General features: G+C 36.1%; 3 protein-coding genes across 3 annotated transcripts; 2 read left to right on the forward strand and 1 right to left on the reverse strand.

The window, feature by feature from the left end:
- Positions 1–240: 240 nt before the first annotated feature.
- Positions 241–3,584, reverse strand: LOC113330795 (cytochrome b561, DM13 and DOMON domain-containing protein At5g54830-like). Its single transcript, XM_026577610.1, has one exon. The coding sequence runs from the start codon at positions 3,277–3,279 to the stop codon at positions 505–507; it is 2,775 nt and encodes a 924-aa protein (XP_026433395.1). The 5' UTR covers positions 3,280–3,584; the 3' UTR covers positions 241–504.
- A 15,374-nt stretch (positions 3,585–18,958) lies between these two features.
- Positions 18,959–20,172, forward strand: LOC113330807. Its single transcript, XM_026577619.1, has 2 exons — positions 18,959–19,686; positions 19,791–20,172. Exons 1-2 carry the CDS (start codon positions 18,959–18,961, stop codon positions 20,170–20,172), a joined length of 1,110 nt encoding a protein of 369 aa, XP_026433404.1.
- Positions 20,173–20,238: 66 nt separating this feature from the next.
- On the forward strand, positions 20,239–21,350 carry LOC113330808. Its single transcript, XM_026577620.1, has 2 exons — positions 20,239–20,711; positions 20,828–21,350. Exons 1-2 carry the CDS (start codon positions 20,239–20,241, stop codon positions 21,348–21,350), a joined length of 996 nt encoding a protein of 331 aa, XP_026433405.1.
- The last annotated feature ends 6,474 nt before the right edge of the window (positions 21,351–27,824 follow it).

A 27,824-nucleotide genomic window follows, 5' to 3' on the forward strand; every position in this document is an offset into this window, starting at 1 on the left:
AGCGGCGTAAAAAATTCCAGCAATCCCGATGTGTAGCACGGGTTTCAAACTAGTATACACTAATTAGCAGGCTCTCTTTCCGAATACCCTTCCTTGGCATCATTTACCATAAAATAGACCAGGGCATGAACACCAAGCTCTTTAATCAGTTCAATCCACAGATTAAAAGGAACATTTATTCTGCAGTTGTAGCTAAGCTTTTCTGTAAGCCAGCCTGATTTTCTATATCTGTAGATGCAGTAAAACAACTTAACTCTCCGCTATTCTCCAAAAATTGTATTAAGTATACAAATTACACATCGCAGGGTGTGATTACTCTCACTACAGACCTGTTCACTCCAAGAATAAGGAGAGTAATAAACCCTGGTTCATCACTATGAGGATCCTTTTGTGGCAGACACACAGAAGGGAACTCCTCTGTAAGTCGGAAAATGTCCCATTCCCTGATAAGAAATGAATCTATATTAAACAATTCGTAGGAACAAAAGTGTAAAATAAAATTCTCTATCTACTCAAAGGCTCTAACTGAACTTCCATTCTTTCAGATGGATGAGTATCCCCATCAGTAAATGTTCTGTTCGAGTGAAGAAGATCCGTAGAATCATCTTCCCCAATCTTCCCTAGTACCCAATTACTTCTTCCAAAACTTCTTGCCCTTCTCCGCTTTGATTCGCCGTACTCCAAATATATAACTAATAATAAACCCATCAAGATCCAAATGATTAAAGCAAAGTTAAGTCCTTGAACGTTCTGACCACCATATCTTTCTCCTAGATGCTTCATCCCACTAATAAGTGCCGCAATTCCTGCTACAATGGCAGATCTCCCCACAATAATATGACCATACTCCCAAAGGACCCTTTGTGATGAAGGCTCCTCTCCATTAGCAGGCTTCTTCGGGCGTAAAGTTGCATTTATTGGCTGCACACAAGCTAAAAATATTGCCGCAATTCCAAACTTAACATGAACAGAGTCGATAAAAAATCCTCGAAGCTCAGCCGCAGCAAAAAGAACACCGAGTAGGACAATTGCCAATCCTGAATACTGCAAGTAGACATGAATCTGATACCATCCATCGCCCTTCACATGTTTTAAGTACCTTGCTGCTAATATTCCACCTGGAAGAAGGATGCCCCAAGCAACAAACATCATAAAACCATGAACAGCTAAAACCGGGCGTAGATCCTGCTCTGCTTCTGCTGACCCACGCATGAGCAGTACCCTAACAGGCCTACTGCTAGTAACAGAATGCATATTTCTCTCACTCAGCCTGTCCTCCACCCATCGTGCACCCATGGCCCAAACAACTTTAAGAGGTGTAGTCGGATCAATTATATTGTTACATTCAGGTCTCTCACTTCCACTGCAAGAAGGATCCATAAGACGAGTAAACTCCAAAGTGATGATACCATTCTCTAATCTGCATCTTACGTATGTCAAGTTCTCCTTGGTTGGATGCACACTCAATGCATCCTTGCCGTCAATCCAGTATGTGTTGACCTTGCCCTTCCCGCTATCATCGACCCAACCCACATAAGCATAACTATTTACCATACCACTGCCGAATGCTATAGCAAGGTATCCACTTTTTTTCTCTGCTCGAGCTGCCATAGATATTGACTTATCCGATAATGTCCAGAACAATGTAACTTGCTGATCATCCAGAACAACGCTGTTATTGTACATATCTGAGAGACCACCATCAACCACCTGTACTTTCCAGCCCATTTTCTGCTCAAACAATGAGTGATAATAAACTTGGTCTGGTGTATTCCGGTCGGGCGACCAAGTCAACTCAGTCGGGCTTGCAGGAACTCCTTCAGCATCAGAACCTCCACCATATATAATCTCCGACGTGTTTCTGTTGGTAGAATTTCCACCAATAGGGTCAGAAGTAATGTACAGAGCGACATCATGCCCAGCTTGTATTGAAAACTTTACTGGAACACCTCTTTCCACTCTTAAGACAGGAGCCTCTTTCTTATTAATATACAGCACTTTTGCGGGATTTGGCGGATTTGGATAATGCATAGCCGGGCCTGCAGTGACAACTAGAGGTGTTTTTCCATCTGCAAATATAAGATCTTGATCTTCTTTGTCTTCAGCATCCAATGGCCCTACACAATCATTCACATGCTCGGATACGTTAAGGACTAGACTTCCGTACGCCACTTGTAGAGGACCACCATGGTTTTGTGGGGAATAATAAGGGCGAAGAGTGTCTGGGGGCCTAATGGATCCTAATGCCCAAATCACAGTCATGTTATCAGCGTGATTCACGGGTAGATCATATTTCTTGTCGACAGAATTCAGAGGCCGCTGATAACGAATGAACGAAACACCATCCCTGCGATGCCCATAAACCAACTTAGTGTTGTTCACCAACCCAACTGGATCAGAACCCTCATAGATTGTATCTGGACAAACTCCCTGAACTGATCCATCCTTGCTAAGTAGACATTCACTATACTTAGTTATGAAGTAATCATCAGCGAAAGGCATACCTTCTTCTGTTAATCCCGTTACAGCAACATCGGCATGGTACATTAATCCCGAGGAAGAGTTAGGATCAGCCCAACCAAACGCCATATAATATTGTGATTGAATTGCAGCTTCAAGACCAATATCTATCAAATTCAATTCAGAACTTAAAGTCCATCTGAGACGATAATTTGTTGAAAGGGTTTTACAATTATCAAACATGGTCGGTTGCTCATAAATCCGGTTTTTATTTCTACTACTGTTATCACTACTGCTGCTGCTGCTACTACTATTGGTCTTGTTAGTAGATTCAGATGGTGATGGTGCTATACTATGACTAGGAGCGAAACTGAAGTTTCTAGGGTTTTCAAGAACAACATGACCAAAATCAGAAGCAGTTGGTTTATCCCAGATGGAAACCACTTTAATGTGATCCCATGTAACATTCTTCAAATGAACAATAAAAGTATCATTTTTATAAGTTCTATTCAACTTATCATCACTGATTTGAAACCCTAGAGTTAGATTCTCGAAAGTATCACCTATGGAACCCCACCAATGAACATCATCAGAACCTTGAATCATATCAAATTCAGTAACCCTAAATGAACAATCATCAATTAACGTAAATACACCTCTTAATTGATGTTGCATCATTATAAATTCTGATTCATAACCCAAATAAGAAGTATTCCTTGAACAATTTTTACCCATTTCCGCATTGCCAAATACTAAAAACACATCTATATAGAAAAATATAAATAAAAGAAATCCTAAGAAACGAAACTTATCTGCCATGAAAAAACAACGCGATCTATCTCTGAAATCAAGATCTTAAAACAACAACAACGACGACGACTAAATGAATTTCAATGAGATCTGTACTTTAATTTCTGTGTGTAATAAATACTAAAGAACACCTCAGAATTGATAATAAAGTTTAAGGTTTTGGCTGAGATTTGATTTTGTAAAATGGTGATGTCGCGAAGAGAAACAGAATAACGAGTTAAGAAACTCAGTTTAGCGAGTTCCAAACTCGTTTTTCAGTACGTCAGAAGAAGAAGAAGAGTTAATAATTCACGTCGCCTGTGGGGGATCAAAGAGAGAATGGGATGGGATTTCCACACCATTGTTTGTTAGGGCTAAATTAGGTAGACAGCCACTTTTGGTGTATCGACTATCGACCGTAGATTTAGCCTTCTTTACCTTATGTTCCCATTTTTTAGGAAATGGATGGCGACGATCTATTAAGAAGGTTGATGATCACGACGACATCCGTTATTAAATTTTTATTTTTTTTTATTTTTTTTTTGAGGAAAAAAGGCAGTGTGGTATAGTTTTATTGATATGAAATTTTGGTTACATGATCAATTACATCAGGAAAACCGATAGAAGAAATCGAATGCCACGCTTCTCTCTCTCCTCTCTCAACACAACCACCGACTTCCTGTTTTTCATGAAATTTCCGAGTCCGATAATTAGATCTGAGTAATCGATGTTTGCCGGGGTTGAAATACAATCCCAGCGCTTATAATGAAGAAAAGAAGAGTTAAGATTTGTGTATTTGGAGATGAAAACGGTGGGGAATCGTTCGTTTTGATGATCGGTTTCTGTGGTGAGCTTAAGGTAATAGTCCGAGGGGATTCATGCTTTTAATATTTATCTCCTATTCATGCTCAGAAGTAATTGCTCCTGTTTATTTTCGATCTTCTTATTCCGTTCAATTAGTTAGGTCAGTTGGACTTCAAATTAATTCTTGATCATGCATAATTCTTTCCGTTGATTTGATTTTATTCTTTAGTCTGTTCCAATGCTTGTTTTCATAGAATCAGTATTTTGTTTTATTTTTCTGTGGGTTTCTTCTTCAGATCTGTTTCAGAGTTTGTTTTGTTGTCTATAACCTTATGTTCCGACTTTTCAAGTCGGTGTTGGTTGTTGGAATTCCATTTGAATTTTAGATGGAATTGATTGATAGAAGAGATCTCGTTAATTTAGTGATGCCGTGTTTTCCCAATTTGTGTTGCTCAGTCTCCGACAAAAAAAGTCTCTGGCGACACTGTTGCTTTTTGTTTCTGCAAGTTTTGTTTTAAAATAATATTAAAAAGAAAAAACAAGGTTTTTTTTTTTAAAGAATTAAGTGATGACGTGTTTGTAGGTTTTATAGATATTTCATTTAGACTGGGATTTGTTAGGTGTCTCAACGTAGATAGTCATCTAGGTTTAAGTTTATTGGACCTTGTTTTGTGTCTTTATATGCATGAATTTTAGGAGCTCAACTGAAGTTCTTGTTTTCTCTAAGAGTCTTTCGGATTATCCGTGCTTTTATCTTCTGAGTCCCTATAATTAGACTTTTACCTCTCTTTCAACCCCAAATCCCCGTCAACCTAAAGCACACACTATCTTGATAATGATCCAAGAACGAAGGAAAAAAAATCGTCAGTCCCGGTAAGTAATTCTCCTTTTCTGTAGTTTTAAATATTGTCTAGTAGGGGTCAGTGATTCTTACCACTTTTTTATTATAGTTTTAATTGTAAGTGCTCATCTATAAAGCACATCTAGCCAGTAATTGTTACTTGTTAGTGGTAGTAGCTTTAATAGCATAATTAGTTTGATCTAATTGAGTCTGTTATCCTATTGTATTTGTAATCTTTTAGTAGAATATGTAATCCTCTAGTATGGGTTTAGTAATATTATTAGCAGTAGAATCTGTTTTCTCCGGCAATCACCTCCTGATGGATCAAAAGGAAAAAAAAAAAAAGATAGACAGCTATAACACGGGCAGTACACCTCAGCACATGGACGCATTTGCATGACTAGCACCTCAGCAAATGGACGCATTTGCATGACCAGCACCTTCAATCAAGCGCATCCAATAACCCTACCATCAACCAAGCTCTTATGGACTCTGCAATGTCCATCAAAAGTACAACTTTTCTTGTGGAAAGCTTTGAACGAAGGCCTTCCGACCTTCGACTCCAACATCTCCTCCAAATGCAATTCTGATTCGAAGACCATTGATCGCGCTCTACTCCACTGTTTTGCTTTTTTAGAATTTTGGCATATCACTCCAAATGTAACCGATGAATATCTAGTGTACTGCTCCGTCTAAGTAATTTAATAATATTCATACTTCAAAAAAAAACATCAGAAATAAATGGAAAGAAACAACTAGTGCAAGCATCACATATTTCAAAACTTAATAATAAAATCCAGTATTGTACTATTCTCCAATCCATCGACGAAATTGATATCTTTCTAATGGTTATGATTTTAAACCATTTTGATTTTTGATTTTTAGAATCTTGATCTTCAGATTCTTGATCATCAACATCATATATGTTATATGATTCCATAATGAAGAAGCAATAAGCCCAAATCGACATCATCAGAATCAAAATCGGTATTAATTTCCGAAGTAGATCTTCGTCTTTCATAACGCACTTTATAACGATGCAACAACACCACCAGAAAAAGCCATTATGGCTATCATATAAAAAAATATAAATAGTCTTGAGACACCATAAGATCTATAAAAAATAGAGAGACAATCCCTAAAAATTGTTGGAACAACAATTACTTTTATTTGATATTTACATAAACTGAAAGAAATAACCTTGATTTTCCCGGAAGATTTGAAAAATCAAATCAAATCCGAGAAAATTAAGGAGATTGAACGATGAAATAAGTAGTTTTTTTTTCTTCCCGGGAGTTTTGGGAGAGGGAGAGAAGAGAGAATTATTAAATTATTAATATTGGTTCATACGGGTGTTTACGCCTTTTTATTTTATAATAAAACTGAGCTAAAGCTCGAAAAAGCTACAGACTCAATGGTACAGCAGTTGGCCATCTGGTCTATGTTTAGCATCAGGATGGTCCTTCATGGTTTGATAATATTTATTACAGTTATCTTTAACAAAAGGGTTTTGAGTAGACTGTAACGCTGTCAAAAAATTTGGAGATTGGGTCCTTTCCATTTAAGTTCTGCAGCAAAGTATAATTACTAGATAACTGAGCTAATCTAATAGCATTGGTGATTTGCTGTGGAGCTAGCTTGATTAGGTTGCCTAACACAAAATCAATAGCTTCAAAATTTCCTCCGTAGATGATAGTTGTGGTTCCTTGAAATCTATCCTGCACTTGTGTTTGATAACCTTTCTGAATTGCGTAGAATTTCCTCATCTTCTGCCTCAAAGTCTATGCTGGCTTTCTGCATCTCCTTGCCCCATTCCATAGCTAGTTTAGCTCCTCTGCTTGCTCTGTCTGTTCTGCTGAGTCCAGCTGTAGGGTATTTTTAGTTTCTAGCTCCCACACACTGACCTGAGAAGGACATTGCAACCAAAGAAAAGTTAGTAAAGGATGGTAAATCACTATTAGACATGTTATGATTCACTTCCATGATATGCATGCTAAAAGTGATTCCAAATTTCTCACTATGCTGTCTGACCAAATTATCAGTTCTTAAATTCTGATCAAGATTGTTCAGAATGTTCCCTGGTTTATGAATCACTCTGTTAAAGGAACATAAATATTGAGTAATGCTCAGTGCAGTATTCTCAGTAGAATGCCTAATATTTCTGAAAACCATATCACACCTAGCTTTCCAAATGAACCAACATATTGGCAGAAGTAGCATTCCAACTTGTATGAGGGTTATTATTTGTGGAACCAACTTTTGAGCCAATCTTGGAATGATCCAAAAGCAGTGAATAATTGATGAGAATCTCCAAAGAGTTTCCTCCAGACATTTGAAGCAGTTGGACAAGTCAGAAGAACAAGAGTAATATCCTCATGAGCATTCTTGCAGATAGTGCATATGGGATCGATATAATTCAGAATACTGGCAGTTTTGGCATTAGTTAGTAGAATTCCATGAGCACATTTCCATATGAAAAGGTGGATGGCAGGAGTAGTGTCTAACTTCCATATATCCTTCCAAGGAGCTATCAAGATATCTTGGCATACTTATTGGTGATTTGCTTATCATATAAGGATTTGACAGTGAATTTCCTATTATGGGTTAAGCTCCATCTTATGGTGTATTTAGTGTTAGGATTGTGGTGAATGAGGATTATCAGGTTTTGAATATCTTGAGGAAACCAGAGATCTAGGAGTTGTAAGTCCCATTCTCCATAGGTATTGAAAAGTTGATTGACAGTGGTGAGGTTTGGGGGACAATTAGGAGGTTTTTGAACTATTTCAGGGTAGTTTTCTATCCTTCTATCTTCCCAAATATGAATGTTAATGCCTTTTCCTATCTGCCAGATATAATACTTTTGAATACAAGCTATGCCTTCCAAAGTTCCTTTCCATATCCAGGAAGCAGTAGTCTTTGGGATGATGTTCATTCTTATGACTTCTTGGTTAGGATAATGTGTTTCCTTCATGGTATTGCTCCAGAGAGAATTGGGCTCTTCAATTAATCTCCAAGCAATTTTTGTGATCATAGAAGTATTGAAGTATTCCATATTCTTGAATCCCAGACCTCCAAGTTCATTAGGTTTGTTGACAGCATCTCATGCTATGTTTTAAAATTGTTTTGTTTGATTTGCTCGAGGACTAGCAAAGTCTAAGTGTGGGGGAATTTGATAGGTGTCTAAAACACCTAATTTTATATCTAGTATTTATGCTTTCTTTGCTATTGTCTTTATGAATTATGTCTCTTATGTTTGATTTTGAGTTTATTAGGTGCAATGGAGTCATTATGAGCAAAAGAAGAAGAAATTAGCCATTTGGAGCGAAAAGGGAAAAATGTCAATTCACAGGCGAGTTATAGTTGGAGCCGACATGAGGGAGATGAAGAATGAAATGTCAGTCCCTTATAACTGACAGTTGAGCAATAAAGAGAATTAGGTTGTCGGTTATCTAGAACCGACAGGCAAAATAACTTCATGTGGCCCTTATCCAGCCATTGTATGTCTTTATCAGTTCCTATATATTTTGCCCTGAATCTGGTCGAGGAGAAGACAGTTTCTTCCCAATTATTTCATTTCTTTCAGTTCTCCCCTTTTTTCTTTGTTGTTGCTGCTGATTTTCATGGCGATGAAGAATTAGAACATGGGTCTGTGTTGGAATCGTTGTTAGAGAGAAAGAATGATGATGGCTGCTGATGGAATTTACAGAAGAAAGAATTTAGGGTTTTTATGTAGTTCAATTGAATTGAAGAAATTGATAACTGAAGTTGCAGTCGGTAAGAATTGGAGAGATGGGTTGAATTGGTTACACAAAGCTGGTGCTCGAGATGGTTTTACTGTGGAAGAAGCTAACAATGGAAATGGGACTTGGCACTTGCCATACTTCCGATTTCTCTTGATCAACAAAGTTCGCAAACTTTGGTTCAAGAAATAGGACTTATACATAAATGTGTTTCCACAACAATTTTTATGTCCATCATTGATCATGTAATCTAAACTCTCATTTCAATCATTGAAATATTCTTAGAGGACGTTATATAGTTGTTACACTATTTCTCGTCAAAGCAATTTTCAAAGTGATTGAAACATATCATGACTTTCTTCACTAGGTAAATATAAACTTTATCGAAGCGAAAATCTTACCAACATATATTTCGAGATATATATAGGCGAGGTATATCGGATCGAAATACCAAATGTGTATAATCCAAGTCTATATATAGTGTACGACTTCTTCTCTCAAAGAGTAGGAGATAGAGTAGATAGACTTTTGAGTGATAGATAAGTTCAAGTCTTCACATACCTTTTTGTCGAGAAGCTCCACCAGTTCCTTGAGTAGTTCTTCTTCTTGTATGATGAATCGCCATGAAGTTCTTGAGCTCAACTACACTTTTTATCCTAGTCCGAGACTTATCTACAATAGACTAGAAATCAAGACTTATAGTTTTGATAACTAACATTGACAAACATGCTTGAGATAGCAACGCAAGCGAGGTCGACCGAGCAATGCTCTAACAGTTTAGTCACAGGTTTAATCGGAGTCAGGCGAGTTGACTCACCGATCCAGTAGCTTACTCAGATGGACTTGAAACTGTTGGGCTTCACTCATGGGTTGTTAGCTGATGGGTGCGACCAAAGTTAAACTGAAGGCACAGAAAGTATATAAAACAAGAATTTTATCCCATAAAAAGATCTGATTATCATCTTCTTCTACCTTTGCCTAGGGTTTACAACATGATAGGTTTTCTCTTCCTTCTTGTTATGAACTCCATGAATATGAGATAAGTTTTTATTATTGGTTAAGGAATAAGTTGGAATCCCAACCATGATATTTATGCAATGAATTAGTTTTGTCTCCATATTTTGTTGCTTATAATTCACTTTTAATATTGTTATATGATTTGAATGCATGTTTAGTCGAGTCGCGAATCGATTGAATTAGTTTTCATCTCTATTGCTAGATTAGGGTTATTATACGCAAAATTGATAATTCCTGATTGCAAGTAGCATAATTGTGATTATTGCTTGTAGTGATACATCCTAGTAGTCACAAGTGGATTATAACCTTTGTTAAAACGGATTAGCGCTTTTACACGTTTGTTTGCATTGATTAGTCTTATTTCATAGAACTTAGTGCTCTTAGAGAGTTAAACTTAATTGTGCTTTTACACTTTAGGTTGCTTTCTAGGTAGAATTCACATTCGCATCTTTTAATGTGTTTGTTGGTGACAAGAGGAAATTAGCGGGATATTCTTGCGATCAAGGTATCCTAGGACTTTTAATAAATTGAGATTAAATATCAATTCTAGTTATTGTTTCAAATACATATTTGTGAATGAAAACCAATCCTTGACCAATATTATAATCTTATTGATTTTGTTTACCTTTATTGTTTGCTTTTATTTAGTTTATTATATAAAAATCAGAAAACCCCCCATTGTTATTTATAGGAAACCGAAACAACTTGACAACCTAGATCCTCTCTGTGGGAACGATCCTTTCTTACCCTTGCTATATTTTATATTTTGAGTAGTGAGAAAGTAATTTATTTTTGACGCATACGACAGCGATCAAACTTTGGCGCCGCTGCCGGGTAGGCAGCGGTTGTCACTTGTTTTTGGTTTCTTATTTTTTGTTTTGGTTTTGTTTTTTGTTTTGTTTTTGTTTTTATTTCTGGTTGTTAAACTTGTTTTGAGGATCGTGTTTCAGGTACCAATTTCTATGGACGGAGCATATTGGAACAACAGATACGGTTTTCAACAACCTCAACAATATGGAAACTACCAACCATCCCAGGGTTATAGTCAACACCAATCATTGTTTATGATCAATATCCTACGGAATATTGTGGTCCTCATACATATCAACAACCTTATGACGGGTATGTGTGCGAACAACCACAAGGATTGGAGGATTCTTATGCTCGTGAACAACAAGTCTCTAACTTGTTAGACAACCTTTCCAACTTTTTACGACAAGAGTTTCAAAAAGATAAAGAGGCTACAAACGAGCAACTCCAAGGACTTCGTGAAGGTATGGCTATCTTACGAAGAAGCATTGATGAATACAAGGAAGAAAGGTATGAAGAAGAATTTTGTTTTCAAAGCAATAATTATTCTAATGTGCATGTGGTGTGTGATGAATATTTGATTGATGCTACTGTTGAAAAAGGCCAAACTTTGGGGACTTCCGTTGATAATTGTGTAGCTAACTCAACTCTTGATCTTAATAATGATCATTCGCTATTCAAAAGGATGAGTTTGAGGTTAGCAACACTAAATTCAGCGACAACCAATCTTATGTTAGCTATGAAATTGACGATGATTATGAAGATACGTCGTTTTAAGCAACTCATGGTGACATTACCCAAAGGTGTACAATGGAATTCTGGGATCAAGATGAAGATGAAAAGGACTATGATGACACTTGTGTAGATTACTCAAGCATTGATCTTAATAATGATCAAGAGCCTATTCAAAGGGTGGAGCTTGAGGATGCTGCATTTTTGAGTGTTCTAAAAAAGTTTCTTATAATAAAATTTGGATCCGCAAAAGAGTATGTGCCTTACAATGTAGAGGAGTGTGTTGAGAATGAAACCGATATGACCAATATTGTGGAAGACCCAATTGAGCTTGCAAAGGATTGTAATGAAGATGTTGATGCCGAGATTTTGGTTAAGGCAGAAACGGACGAAGAATGGTTGCAAGGTTTGATAGAGGACCATGATATGCAAGAGGTGAATAGTTCACTTGAATTTTTCAAGGATGAAGAGGATTCCGTGCTACAAGAGATTGTGCAAGGTTTGTCTAACCCTTTGCCTATTGTTTCTTCTCCTTTACCTCTTATTGGTTTGAATGTATGTGCTTCGAGAATATTGTTGAATGACTTTGTTTCTCGAATTCCGCCATTAGAGATACTTGATTCTCATACTATGCAGGTCTTGGAACAAGAAACCTTGGAAGTACCCGATTTCTATATTCTTTATACACTCCCAAGTGTGGACAAGAATAAGTGTGGGAGAAACTTTTATCGGTTAATAGCTTCGTTTCTGTTTTATATTACTAATATTGTGCGAAGCTAGTGTTTGGAAAACTGGTTATATGGGTGGATCCCCAACTTTTCAGATTGTTGGTGTATGGGGAATTCATCTTGCAAGTCGGGCTGACGACTTTAAACCAAGCGCTAAGCGGGAGGCAACCCACTGGTTTTGTGTATCTATATCTATCTTTTTATTTTTCAAGTCTTTTATCTTTATTTTCTTATTTTGGATATTTGCATACCAAAACTCCAATTTTTAGAGATTTTTGAACAATTTAGAATAAACACTAGCCTTTAAGTAGATGGAATTTTTTCTTGACGATGAGGTATATATATTGGCTGAGTTGAGATTAGATGCCAACTAAATAGCTTGTTTAGTGTTTATCCTCTATTGTTCAGAAATAGCTATGAGTTGGAGTATCATTTTTTATTATGCATTTTATTTTCTTATTGTGTATATATATCATGGTATAAGATTTCCCACCTTGACTTTCTTTGGACGATTCAATTTACATTGAGGACAATGTAAAGTTTAAGTGTGGGGGAGTGTTCTCATATAGAGTTTTTTTTATTTTTTTTTAGCCTTGTTAGTTTTCCCTTGTGTTGATAAGGAAAAAAAATGATAAACTCCTAAGTCTAGAAACTTGTACCTCACACTAATGGAAACATCGTGGTTGTAGGAGTTGAGGAACACATTAGTAGAGTCTATTCATATGAAAACGAACAAAATATAAGAATAAATAACATGTTAGTTGTCACAGGCTTTACTGTCTAAGTGGTGCTGGAGGTTTGCAATGGAGGAAAATGCTCTCTGGAGAAAGTTAGTTCATGAGAAGTATGGCTGCGATGTTGCAGAATGGATTTCAAATACTCCTAAATGTACTTATGGGAGGTTTGTCTGGAGAGCAATTATGAAACATAAAGCTTTATTTCTGAAATATGTCAGATTCAAAGTAAACAATGGAAACAAAGTCAGGTTCTGGGATGATAATGGGTTGTATGAGTCTCCTATTAAAATTTGCTTTCCAACTCTTTATGCTGTGTCAAGGTCTAAACATTTTTCAGTTGCTGAGATGTGCAATGTTGGCAATGGTCTTGAAGTCTGGAATCTCAATGTCCCTAGAAGGTTAAATGCTGCAGCAAGGATGGAGTTTCAAATTCTCAGCTCAGATTTGTCTGATGTCAGATTAAATAGAGAGGAGGAGGATGAGCTTCAATGGTCACTCAATAAAAATAAGACTTTTTCAGTTAAATCAATTTATGACAAAATAATTGTGGAGGATGGTTTGATTAACAACAGTTCTATATTTACTTTTATTTGGAACTTGAAATGTCCACCAAAGATTGGATTCTTTTTGTGGTTGATTGCTCATAATAGATTACCTACTAGAGATTTGCTTAGAAGAAAAAGAATAGAGGTGTCTGAAGATTGTTTGTTTTGCAACAATAATGAGACAACTTATCATGTTCTTCTGCATTGTTCTTTTTCCAGAGAAGTTTGGGAGAAGTTTGTCAGTAATCTTAGATGGTTTTTCTGTATGCCTGAAGACAGTATTCCTTCTTTACAAGCTTGGCATCTCACTCAGTTTGATAAAGACAGCATTGTTGTATGGAATCTTGTTCCTGTTGCAATCATTTGGTCTATCTGGAAGGAGAGAAATGCTAGGGTATTTATAGACAAGAAGAAAGGGAAAAACTAAACAGGTTGAACAAAAGAAAGGGAATAACCAATAATGGCAGGTTAAACAAAAGAAAGATGATGATGCAATTGCAGCTAAAGAAAATACTGCTGCACGTAATAATTCTGTCAATGCAGGCCATGCACAGTCCGTGGGTGTTTTGGCGAAAAATAAAAACGCTCCTCCTGAAGTAGGTACAAGTAATGTGCAGCATCAAACTAGTGTTGGTGAAGCAAATCAGTTGGAAACGGAGCTTGCTAAAGCTGCTGATGAGTATCGTGAAACTCATATGAAGTTTATTAAGTGCAAAAATGCTATTGCAGCTCAGGAGGCTATAGATGTACATAAGAAAAAAGATGGCATGGTTGCCCAGAACGTGACCACACCAAAGGCCGTGTCAAGTTTGGATAAAAACCCTAAGTCCGTGTCTAAACAAAATACGGAAATTGATATTTTTGTGGCTTTGGAAGGCAAACAGGACGCTGTTTTGAAACCTTCAGATTTCAATATTAACAAGGACTCTATGATTTCTAAAGAAGATTGGACTGAGGTGAAAGTGAAGAAATCCCCTAGTAAAGGTACTCCTTTTTCTTTTACTCCTTTTGAGAATGATTTTACTCCTTATGTGGATGCGTTATTGCAAACTGAAGTTGTGGTTAAAAATAAATATGATGTCCTTTCATCTGAGTTAGGCCTTGATAATGTTAATATTGAGGAGGAGGAGGAACAAGTATTGGAATCTAGTAACTCAGATGTTAGTATGGGATCTAAAGAATGGGGGGAAGTTGATGCTGACATTTTAGCAAGGAAAAAAAGATAGGAAAGTTGCCAAACAGGCTGCTAAAATCATAGCAAAGCGTTCTTTGCAATCTGATTCAAGTTTGGAATCTTCTCCCAGCAAGTCTAATGAAGAATCTCCAAGTCGTGACACTAACATGGAAATTCAAGCCGGGTTGGTTGATATTGTTTTTGATATGAATAATATTTTGTCTAAGGAAGAATTAGAGGTGGAAAGCAATGTTCAAGATGTGCGTGCTAAGTTCATTAGAAGTCCAGCTTTTAGACAAGATTATTTCAAAGAAAAGAATGAGCAAATGGAAAGACAAAAGTATAGGTTATTGTTAGCAAGTTATTTTAAAAAAAGCTTTTTTCTCTCCTAAAATCTCTTTGGTGATTTTGGGTTTTTCTTTTCAAAACTTTCTGGCGCTCAAATCCTTGATCAACTTTGGTGATTAAGGATGGGAGAACAATCTGTGGGTGATTCAAGTCATCCAAAACTTACTTTTGCTGAACTTGTTATGGGAAAAAATAACAAAAATCACGTTACAACTGCTATTGATATTAGTTCTTTACCAAACCCTACTGTCAAAGATGGTAAGCCGGCTATAGTAATTCCTCAAGATTTTTATGAAGAAGGCTGTCAGATATGGCGATTTAGTCTCATTGGAAGACTGGATCTCAAAGGTGTGAAACTTAACGATATCAAAATTAATTTGGAACATCAATGGATCCTTGGTGATGGCAACAAAGATCAATGGATCCTATGAATCGGGGTTTTGTCATTATCAAGTTGTTATCTCAAGAAAACAAAGACAAGGTTTACAAAGATGGCAACAAAGATCCGTGGATTGTGAATGAAAAACCACTACGTTTGATAGAGTGGTATCCAGGGTTTGATGCTGACAAACAATGTACCTCTCATTCTACTGTGTGGGTCAAGTTTCCTGGTCTCCCTGTTGAGATGTGGGTGGAAAAGACGCTGCTAGCATTAGGGAAATCCCTTGGAACGCCCATTGTGGTTGACAAGCGAACCCTAAATCATGAATATGGTCATTATGCCTCTGTTTTGATTGATATAGATTTTGCAAAACATGATACAGATTCAGTTTATGTAGAAGCTGGTGGTCGTAATTTTTTGCAGCCAATTGAAATCCTTAAGAAACCGAAGTATTGCTCCAAGTGCAAGATTGTTGGACACTTAGACTCTGAATGCAGGAATAAGCACGCACATACTGCAGTTCAGCAACCAATTGGTACGTCTCAGCAACCGAAAGCTCTTGTTATTAATCAGGGTGAAAACAATGCAACATGGCAGGTTGCAAACTATAAGAAGAATGACTTTTTTTTTGCTAGGTCAAGATGGTTTATTAAAGCAAAAAAACGTAATTACAAGAATTAAGGGCTGGGAGGATCAAGGCATCCCCTCCCCCATAAACCAAAGGGGAGAAAAAAAAACACAAAATAACATGAAAAACTTAAAAATAAGCTACTAAGCACAAATAAATAAAAAAAAGAGGAAAATAGGAACATTAAAAACGTTTGCGACCCTTTCCAACTCTAAAGTTCCTCTTCTTAGGATGGAGACTAGCTAAAATTTGAGACATAAAATATGTATCTCCGTAAAGATCATTGTAGTCATCTTCATAAATATCATCATAATCATCTTCATCCGAAGAATAGTTACCCCTAGGAACAAGTTTAATAGGAGATTGTTTCTTACTATGAGATTCTGGTTTTTTAGTTTTCATTCTATCCGATAAATCATGTTGCTCCTTGTAATAATCTTTTCTGTAGGCTGGACTCCTAATGAACTTAGCACGTACTTCCTCATTCTGAATTGTACTTGCCTCTTCTAGCTCTTCTTTAGTTAAAATATTTTCCAAATCAAAATCAATTTCAGAATTTTCATTATCAACATTAGTTTTACCTTCCAACATCTCATGTGCTAAGAGGGAAACCTCTCGTTGAGATTTCAAAGCATCCAAACGAGCACGAAATGCTTCTGAGCTTTTCTTTACTAACGGCCCAAAACTTTGGTCCAACTCAGGCCTATCTCCAGGACCCCTCGTTGTTTGAATGCCCTTATTTGGGCCGGACAAACTATCATCCTCACGTTTTACAGTTTGGTCAGAAACCAAACTATTACCGGAATTGGATTTAAACGACAAAATTTTTGAAGCCTTCCTAGCCACTCTCTGAGCTTCCTTTCTGGCGATAATATCCTCATCAACTTCTCCCCAGTCCTTAGAACCTATGCTACCATCAGAATCCTCAATATCTTCTTTTATGTCCTTTTCCTCCTCAGTATCACTGTCACCCTTAATGTTATCATTATCAAGGCCTAACTCACTAGTAAGAACATCAAATTTATTATGATTAACAACCAACTCAGAACAAAATAAGTCGTTGCCAATTGGAGTAAATCTAAAGGCGAGCCCTTATTCTTATTCCCAACTCGTTGCCATTCATTAGTAGCTTGTAACTGTTGAATATTACCCTGATTCAGCTGAACTTTAAGAACGTAATTATTGGAAGTATTGTTATCTGCAATTTTCTGACGCTCTTCTGAAATAGTGTTGCTATCCTGTGCTTTTTTCTCATTAATTGTCCAAGCAGCAATATTTCCACGAGCTGCAATGGCAGTTTGTACTTAATCAGCTTCATCTGGGCATCACGTAAATTCTTCTCAGAACTAGCCAGTTCTTTCTCTAATTGATCGTCAGTATCAACGAAAACTGGATGAACTTTTCCTTGTTTATCAGGAGCAACGTTAGAATTCCTAGTCGTAGTATTAACCATCTCTGCATGGGCATTATCACTTACATCAGTAACTACTATAGTATTAACTCTGTTTTGATCTTCTAAAGCAACAGTCACGGGAGCTTGTTTATCAGCATCAGTAACCTTAGAAGAACATTCAGCTACAACTGGAATAACTGGAGCTTCCTTACCCTTGTCTTTATTATTCGCAACTTTCCACTCCATGCCTGGAGGATTATCGTTCCTTGTTCTAGGAATTTTGTCGACTGCATTCACCTGAATTTGATTCACTTTTTGGCCAGTTTTCTTACGATAATCTTCATCTCCATGACCAATAATGCTACACTTAGAACAGAATATAGGATGTTTGTGTATTTCCATGTATTGCCATAATTATCTTCCATTAGCTTTTAACAAAATTCTTTCAGGGATATGCTTTGAAAAATCAATATCAATAAGAACATATGCAAAATAACCATATTCCAACCTTAGGGTTTTTTCATCAACCACGATTGGAGTGCCAAAACTTTTACCGATTGATAAGAGAGATTTCTCAGTCCATAACTCCAAAGGTAACTCAGGGAACAAGACCCAAACAGCAACATGAGAAGTGCGCTGTTTATTTGGGTTAAAACTTGGGTACCAATCGTGCAGCTGAAGAACGTGATTATTAACAATGGCTTTAGGACCATTACGGATCCTCTCCTTGTCTTCTTCTATTAGTAGCATGATGATGAAAAAACCCCTTCGCATAGGAAGAAACTTAACTTCTTGGCTGAGATTCCATTATTCAACTAGGGCATGTCTATATTGGAATGGTTTACAACCTTCTTTAAAAAATTCCAAAGGGATTTCCAAAACAGGTTCTCCCTCTTTTAGAGTTGGATTTGGAAGAGAGGAAAGATTAATAAATGTAGGGTTTAGGGTTTTCTTTCCTTTTAGAACATCAGAAAACGAACTATTACCACCCATAGATATTGAAGGAGACATGATTTCCATGTTGCTAAAATCTGTAGCAAGTTTCTCTCCCATTTCCAATCATCCAAAGATGATCAAACAAGGGAGAAATCGTGAAAAAAACTTAAAAAAACCTAAAAAAAAAAAAATCAAGAAAAAAGTCGCCAGAGCAAAGTTAGGAGAGAGAAAAAATAAGTATCCAAACGAATACACAAAAATATAGTATAAGAAGAATGGCAGAAAGCATAAGAAATCACCTCTTGAAACTAACGTACCAGTTGAAGTGGTGAGCGTTGATGGCACTGTTGAGTTGGAACTACAGTTTCAAGATGATTTAATCAGGTCCGAAGCTGCATTGCGTAATGCTACAGCTGTGGCGGAACAAGCTGCTTTTGCGCATTCAGTTTTAGTTACCAGGGCTAAGTCGTTGAGTACTAATGCCTTGAATACTAAGCCTGGTGGGAATGTTGAATTGGCAAGAACTAGACTTCCTAATCCGGGTAGGAATCCTGTTTCATCTTTGTCTACACCTACGTGTGACGCTCTTGAAAGAAGTTCTGAATACATCTCTCATAACAAGTTTAATATCCTGGGAAACTCTTTTGTTGGTGAATCCTCAGTTGTGCAAGAAATTGGCAAAGTTGATGAAGTTGCGAAAAAAGCCAAACATCAGCAACTTTTGGCACTTCAGGCGAAACTGGATGCTTTGAGAGATAATGAATCTTTGTCATATTTGGAAGACAATTCAGAATTGGGTATTAGATCTAGAAACGGTTCTTCTCCAAGACTAAAATCCTCCTCAAATACTTCTACAGTACATCTGAATAAAAAGCAAAACCCCAAAGGTTATTAATGCGAGTTTTATTTTGGAATATCAATGGAGTTGCACGTGATGTAGCTCAAGATAAACTTAAGGAGTTAATTAGAGATTTTAATCCAGATCTTTTTTGCCTTGTTGAACCTAAAGTGCATTGCTCTGCAGCGTTTAGTAACGGTCTTCTAAGGGAAGGGTTTTCTTCTCATGTTATTCATAATGCTTCTTCTTCTAGTGTTGCTAATATTTGGGTTTGTTATTTAAATACAATAAGTCCTTCAATAGTTAATGTCATCAAACATGCCATTACAATTGAGGTTGACGGGGTTCATGTTTCTTTTGTTCATGCTAGCTATATTAAAGTTACCAGGAGAAGACTTTGGCAACAACTTAATATTCATGGTGATGCTATTCCTTGGCTAGTCATTGGTGATTTTAATTGTATCCTTCGCCTAGATGAGAAAAAGGGTGGTCTTGAGCCAAGAACTTCTGCTATTAATGAGTTTTCGGATTGGTTGGATGACAACAATCTTTTTGAAGCTGATGCTTTGGGTACTAAATTCACTTGGACTAATAGACAATCGGGTACGGATATAATTTTAAGTAAGCTTGATCGTGTTGTTATTAATGCGGCTTGGCTTGCAAAATTTGAGAATTGGTGGTGTAAAGCTCTTCCTAGGGAAGTTTCTGACCATTCTACACTTTTGGGTTTTCCTTTTGCTGTTCCAAGACCCAAAAGAGCACTCTTTCGTGTTCAAAAGATGTGGTTCTTGCACGCTGATTTCCTTCGCATGGTTAGTGAGAGTTGGAATATGCCAGTTACCGGGTCTCTAGATTTTATTTTCACATATAAATTAAAGTGGCTCAAAGGGGTGATCAAGGAGTGGAATCTTTAGGTTTTGGTAATGTCCATTCTCGGATAAAACAAGATCAGTTGAGGTTTGAGGCAGCTGCTCTTTGTTCGGATGAAGACCCTAATGATACTACAAAGTTAAATCTCATGAAAGATGTTATGGCTAAGCTTAGTGAAACGCGTCTTCAGCTGAACACTATGCTTAAACAAAAATCAAGAAATCAGTGGCTTGTGGAGGGTTCAAGCAACACTAATTTCTTTCATAATAGCATTCGAATTCGTAGAAGTTCTAACACCATTTCTGAACTTGTTGACAGTGCCGGCAATACAATTTCTGATTGTGACCAGCTTAGAGATCATGTTGTGCACTATTATGAAGACAAGTTCAATGGCCTATAATTGGAGGGTGATGCTAGTTTATTCGACTATGATCATATTAGCATCTCGGAGGAGGAAAGTTTATCCATGGATAAAATTCTGTCTCCTGAGGAAATTAAACAAGCAGTTTTTGATTTAGGGGCTAACAGTGCTCCAGGTCCGGATGGTTTTTCTGGATGCTTCTATAGACACTGCTGGGATATAATTCAAGAAGATTTGATTAAGGCTATTATTTTTTGTTGGGATTCTGGTTATATTCCAAATGGAGTGAACTCTAGCCTAATCGTTTTGCTTCCCAAGGTAAGAGGTGCAAACTCTCTTCGTAATTTTCGTTCTATTGGTCTTAGTAATTTTTTCTTCAAAATTTTTACTAAGATCTTGGATACTAGGCTAGGTAGTGTTTTGGATAATCTTGTTTCTGAGGAACAAGTGGCTTTTATGAAAGGGCGTAACATCCATGAAAACATTAGTCTTGCTTCGGAAATTGTTAATGAGCTTCATATCAAACGCAAAGATTTAATATTGGCCTTAATCTTGACATCACCCAAGCTTTTGACATGGTTAGTCGGACCTTTGTGTTGGAAGTTTTTCATAGGTATGGTTTCTCGGAGTAGTGGTGCACTTGGATTTTTCATATCTTGAATTCTGTTAGAATCTCTATTCTCTTGAATGGCAGTTCGGAGGGTTATTTCAAGATTAATAGAGGTTTACGTCAAGGTGATCCCCTTTCTCCCTTGATTTTTGTCTTGATTGAAGATGTCCTTAGCAGAAATATTTCGAAGCTTTTTGCTGAGAAGAAGATGTCGCACATGGTAACTAGAGGTGGTATTTCTCCTACCCATCTCTTTTTTGCTGATGATATTATGATTTTTTGTAAAGGCAATTTATGGAGCATTAATAACCTGGAGGATTTGTTGGGTAAATATCAGCGTACTTCTGGTCAGACTGTTTGTCGCCAAAAAAGTAAGATTTATTATGGTGGTGGTTCCTTGAGTAGAAGCACTTATCTTGCTGATTATTTGGGGATGAGTGTGGCTACTTTTCCGGATTGTTACTTGGGAGTTCAAATCATGCCAGGTACTGTTAGATATCATCATATTTCCAATGTTTTTGAGAAGATTAAGACCCAACTTGCTGGTTGGAAGGGTTTCCTCTTATCTTTTCATGACCGTATTGTTCTAGTTAAAACTGTTATTTAAAGCTATTATATTCATAACATGGCGATTTATAAATGGCCTAGAAAGTTCATTTTGCAATGTGAACGTGCAATACGGAATTTTACTTGGTTGGTAGATGCTAATGTTAGCCGTGCTGTTGTGGTGGCGTATGATAAAATCTGTTGTCCTTTTGAGGAGGGGTTCTTGGTTTATCTCGTATGGCTACCATGAATAATGCTATTCTCATGAAATTATGGTGGAAAATTCGCACTTCTAATAAGAAGTGGGCAGGTTATCTTATGGTTAAGTTTTTTGGTCGAAATGGTTGCATTAAGACTTATGGGGTGAAGTCTACCATTCTCCCAGGCATTAGAAAGGTTTATAAATCTGTGGAAGCTAATACTAAGGTGCTGCTAGGTGATGGCAGGTCTACTTCACTTTACTATGATGCATGGTATGGGGAGAATAGTTTTGCTGAGACCTTAGATGATTTCACTCTTGATAGATTGGCGCTGGTGAGTGAATGTTGGACAAATAATCAATGGATTATTCCGGAAAATCATTTGGAGCGTTTACTTGAGGCTGGCTTAGAGATGGACAAGCTTCCAACTCCTTCTGGCGGAGCAGATACAAGAGTTTGGGTGCCTGATTATTCAGGTGATTTTAGTGTGAGTTCTTCTAAAGAACTTATATGTCAGAAGCATAGCAATTTTGATGCAGTGTCCCTTTTGTGGAGAAAGGAAGTGCACCCTAACTTGGCTTCCCAAAACTGGAAATTCATTCGTGGAGCTTACGCCACTTTGGATCTCATTCAATCAAGGTTCAAAATTCAATTGGCAAACAAGTGTGTGCTGTGTGGCATTGAGGAGGAGTCGCTGGAGCATATTCTTTTTCATTGTACCTTTGCAACTCATGCGTGGCATTGGATTTCTAATTTATTTGGTTTGGCTGCTAACTTTAACCTTGTTGTTTCATACAAAGCAGCTAAGGGCAGAAGTACAATGGTGCGTGAACCGTGGTTGGTTGCAAACTTAGTCATCAGGTCGGAGTTGTGGGCTATGCACAACAAATGCATCTTTGATCGTCAAAAACCAAATTTGAGCCTGTTTTATAAGAGAGTGATGAAGTTGATACAAGATTACTCTGACCGCCTTAGAGGTTATATGCGAAACTGTGCAGAAGATGCGGTGCTGCTGGACTACTTTCGAGTGGTGCATAGGAGCGTCAAACATCAGCAACCTATTGAAGTATTATGGTAACCTCCGGAAGACAATGAAATTCAAATCTATTGTGATGGGGCAGCGCGTGGTAATCCAGGCACTGCTAGAGCTGGGGTGGTGGCAAGAGATGCTAATTGCGCAGTCCTTGGAGCTATGTGTATTGGCATTGGATTTACTTCTAATTACTTGGATAAACTTTATGGAATTATTGTTGGCTTGGAGTGGGCGATGCAATGGGGTTATGAGCGTATTTGTGTGCGTTCAGATTCTTATGGTGTGGTCCAAGTTTTTAAAAATTCTTCTATTCCTTGGTTTGCAAGATCTAGGTGGATGAATTTATGTAGACACTATACGTCTATAAGATTTATTCACGCTTTCAGGGAGGCAAATTTTTCAGCGGATAAGATGGCTAAGCAAGGTTGTTTTCTAGCTAATGAAGTGGGAATGCATTATGAAGGAAGACCACAATTTTTAATTTTAGTTGAATATCCTAATGTTTCTTATTATCGTTTCAAGTAGTTTTACAAGTTTTGGGGGTTGCTATGACCTCTTTTCTGGTAAACTATACTTTGTAAATTTTGTTATATATTAATACAATTTTTGACTTATCAAAAAAAAAAAAAGGAGCAAATAGAAAGAATGAACCCAAAGAAAAATCTCCTAGTAAGTTTTCTCCCATTAAGCTTGTTCCTGGTAACTTTTCCACTGAGGATGAAGATGGAGAGTTTTATGTGGATGAAGATGAAGATATCTTGGGTAATTATGCTTTTAATATGGATATTATGGCTGAAATTTTTTCCAAGAGAAAATCGTATAGAGTTGGTAGCAGCAGAAGTAAATTGAAAGGGGTTGGCTATAGATATAGGTAGCTTCTTTTAATTTTCTAGTTTGAGGTTATTACTTTAGTTATTTCTTTGAAGTTATTTAGACCCCTTTGGTTTATGGGGGTAGGGAGTTTTGTGCTCCAAATTTGTAATTCTTGTAATTAGGTTTTTGTGTTATAATAAACTTTGGACTTAACAAAAAAAAAATCATTACAGACAAGAGAAGTAATGCTACAGCTGTGATGCATAAAGCTATCTATTGCTTATTTTGTTGGGCTCTGGCCATTAAGAATTATAGTTCAGTAATTTCTTCTGATGTCATGAGAGATTGGTACACCATTTTATTTTCTGCTGCTTAAACTGGTAGTATCTTACCCTTTTTTTTCCTCCTGCTTAATCTAGTAGTCTGTTACCAGTTTTGCTTTGCTCCTTCTTTTTTCTTCTTGTGTAGAGTGGTATAGCCTCTATACCCTCTCTTTTTTGATCAATAAATCTTCTCTTTACCGATCAAAAAAAAAAGAAGCTTTAAGAGTCTTCCTGAGCTTTTTAGAGTTTCTCAGAGCTCTTTCAGGGCTCTTTAGTATTATTAGGGTTTTTACGAAACATTCAAAGCTAACCTTAATTATTGTAGGGAATTTTGCTAGTATCATTCTTTGTAAAGAATTAAGGTACTTTCAGTTGGCTTTAACGAATCCCCTGGATAATAGAATCTAGTGCTACGAAATATAATTTACTTAAAGCTTTTTCAGAGCTTTTTAGAGTTTTTCAGCTCTTTAGATATTTTAGAGATTTTTTAGGGTTTTTTAGAGTTTTCAAGGCTTTTTAGAGAAAATTCAAAGTTGATCTTCACTATTGTAGGGATTTGATATTATCATTCTTAATGAATCTCTTAGCTTGAAGATCCTAGTGTTACGGAGTATAATTAAATTTAAACTTTTGAAAGCTTTTTGGAAACTTCCTGAGCTTTTTAGAGTTTCTCAGAACTCTGCTCTTTAGTGTTTTAGGGTTTTTAGGAAACATTCAAAGATAATCTTCATTATTGTAGGGAATTTTGTTAGTATCATTCTTTATAAAGAATTAAGTTACTTTCAGTTGGCTTTAACGAATCCCATGGATAGTGGATACTAGTGCTACGAAATATAATTAACTTAAAGCTTTTTCAGAATTTTTCAGAGCTCTTTAGATATTTTAGGGATTTTTAGAGTTTTTTAGAGTTTTCAGGGTTTTTTAGAGTTTTCAAGGCTTTTTAGAGAATACTCAAAGTTGATCTTCACTATTGTAGGGATTTGTATTATCATTCTTTAACAAATTTCCTAGATTGTAGATCCCAGTACTACAGAGTATAATTAAATTTAAGCTTTTTAAAGCTTTTTGGAGTCTTCCTGAGCTTTTTAGAGTTTCTCAGAGGTATCTCAGGGCTCTTAAGTGTTTTTTGAAAACATTCAAAGATAATCTTCATTATTGTAGGGAAATTTTATTAGTATCATTCTTTATAAAGAATTAAGTTACTTTCAGTTGGCTTTAATGAACCCCTGGCTAGTAGATACTAGTGCTACGAAATATAAATAACTTAAAGCTTTTTCAGAGCTTTTTAGAGTTTTTCAGTGCTCTTTAGATATTTTAGGGCTTTTTAGAGTTTTCAGGGTTTTTTAGAGAACATCAAAGTTGATCTTCACTATTGTAGGGATTTGTTATTATCATTCTTTAAAGAATCTCCTAGCTTGTAGTTCCTAGTGCTACGGAGTATAATTAATCTTTTCAAAGCTTTTTGCAGTCTTCCTGAGCTCTTTCAAAGCTCTTTAGTGTTTTTAATGTTTTTAGGAAACATTCAAAGATAATCTTCATTATTGTAGGGAATTTTGTTAGTATCATTCTTTTTAAATAATTAAGTTACTTTCAGTTGGCTTTATCGAATCCCCTGGCTAGTAGATACTAGTGCTACGAAATATAATTAACTTAAAGCTTTTTCAGAGCTTTTTAGAGTTTTTCAGAGCTCTTTAGATATTTTAGGGCTTTTTAGAGTTTTCAAGGCTTTTTAGAGAACATTCAAAGTTGATCTTCACTATTGTAGGGATTTGTTACTATCATTCTTTAACGAATCCCCTAGCTTGTAGATCCCAGTGCTACATAGTATAATTAAATTTAAGATTTTCAAAGCTTGTTTTAGTCTTCTTGAGCTTTTCAGAGTTTCTCAGAGCTCTTTCAAGGCTCTTTAGTGTTTTTAATGTTTTTAGGAAACATTCAAAGATAATCTTCATTATTGTAGGGAATTTTGTTCTATCATTCTTTATAAGGAATTAACTTACTTTCAGTTTGCTTTAACGAATCCCCTGGCTAGTAGATACTAGTGGTACGAAATATAATTAACTTAAAGCTTTTTCAGAGCTCTTTAGATATTTTAGGGCTTTTTAGAGTTTTCAAGGCTTTTTAGAGAACATTCAAAGTTGATCTTCACTATTGTAGGGATTTGTTATTATCATTCTTTAACGAATCCCCTAGCTTGTATATCCCAGTGCTACAGAGTATAATTAAATTTAAGATTTTCAAAGCTTTTGGAGTCTTCTTGAGCTTTTTAGAGTTTCTCAGAGCTCTTTCAGGGATCTTTAGTGTTTTTAGGGTTTTTAGGAAACATTCAAAGATAATCTTCATTATTTTAGGGAATTTTGTTAGTATCATTCTTTATAAGGAATTAAGTTACTTTCAGTTGTCTTTAACGAATCCCCTGGCTAGTAGATACTAGTGCTACGAAATATAATTAACTTAAAGCTTTTTCAGAGCTTTTTAGAGTTTTTCAGAGCTCTTTAGATATTTTAGGGCTTTTTAGAGTTTTCAAGGCTTTTTAGAGAACATTCAAAGTTGATCTTCACTATTGTAGGGATTTGTTATTATCATTCTTTAACGAATCTCCTAGTTTGAAGATCATAGTGCTACGGAGTATAATGAAATTTAAGTTTTTGAAAGCTTTTTGGAGTCTTCCTGAGATTTTTAGAGTTTCTCAGAGCTCTTTCAGGGCTCTTTAGTGTTTTTAGGTTTTTTAGGAAACATTCAAAGATAATCGTCATTATTGTAGGGAATTTTGTTAGTATCATTCTTTATAAATAATTAAGTTACTTTCAGTTGGCTTTATCGAATCCCCTGGCTAGTAGATACTAGTGCTACGAAATATAATTAACTTAAAGCTTTTTCAGAGCTTTTTAGAGTTTTTCAGAGCTCTTTAGATATTTTAGGGCTTTTTAGAGTTTCAAGGCTTTTTAGAGAACATTCAAAGTTGATCTTCACTATTGTAGGGATTTGTTACTATCATTCTTTAACGAATCCCCTAGCTTGTAGATCCCAGTGCTACAGAGTATAATTAAATTTAAGATTTTCAAATCTTGTTTGAGTCTTCTTGAGCTTTTCAGAGTTTCTCAGAGCTCTTTCAAAGCTCTTTAGTGTTTTTAATGTTTTTAGGAAACATTCAAAGATAATCTTCATTATTGTATGGAATTTTGTTACTATCATTCTTTATAAGGAATTAACTTACTTTCAGTTTGCTTTAACGAATCCCCTGGCTAGTAGATACTAGTGGTACGAAATATAATTAACTTAAAGCTTTTTCAGAGCTCTTTAGATATTTTAGGGCTTTTTAGAGTTTTCAAGGCTTTTTAGAGAACATTCAAAGTTGATCTTCACTATTGTAGGGATTTGTTATTATCATTCTTTAACGAATCCCCTAGCTTGTATATCCCAGTGCTACAGAGTATAATTAAATTTAAGATTTTCAAAGCTTGTTGGAGTCTTCTTGAGCTTTTTAGAGTTTCTCAGAGCTCTTTCGGGATCTTTAGTGTTTTTAGGGTTTTTAGGAAACATTCAAAGATAATCTTCATTATTGTAGGGAATTTTGTTACTATCATTCTTTATAAGGAATTAACTTACTTTCAGTTTGCTTTAACGAATCCCCTGGCTAGTAGATACTAGTGGTACGAAATATAATTAACTTAAAGCTTTTTCAGAGCTCTTTAGATATTTTAGGGCTTTTTAGAGTTTTCAAGGCTTTTTAGAGAACATTCAAAGTTGATCTTCACTATTGTAGGGATTTGTTATTATCATTCTTTAAAGAATCTCCTAGTTTGAAGATCCTAGTGCTACGGAGTATAATTAAATTTAAGTTTTTGAAAGATTTTTGGAGTCTTCCTGAGATTTTTAGAGTTTCTCAGAGCTCTTTAGTGTTTTTAGGTTTTTTAGGAAACATTCAAAGATAATCGTCATTATTGTAGGGAATTTTGTTACTATCATTCTTTATAAGGAATTAACTTACTTTCAGTTTGCTTTAACGAATCCCCTGGCTAGTAGATACTAGTGGTACGAAATATAATTAACTTAAAGCTTTTTCAGAGCTCGTTAGATATTTTAGGGCTTTTTAGAGTTTTCAAGGCTTTTTAGAGAACATTCAAAGTTGATCTTCACTATTGTAGGGATTTGTTATTATCATT

This window comes from Papaver somniferum, unplaced genomic scaffold (assembly GCF_003573695.1).
Source record: "Papaver somniferum cultivar HN1 unplaced genomic scaffold, ASM357369v1 unplaced-scaffold_119, whole genome shotgun sequence".
In the NCBI taxonomy this organism is placed as follows: domain Eukaryota; kingdom Viridiplantae; phylum Streptophyta; class Magnoliopsida; order Ranunculales; family Papaveraceae; genus Papaver; species Papaver somniferum.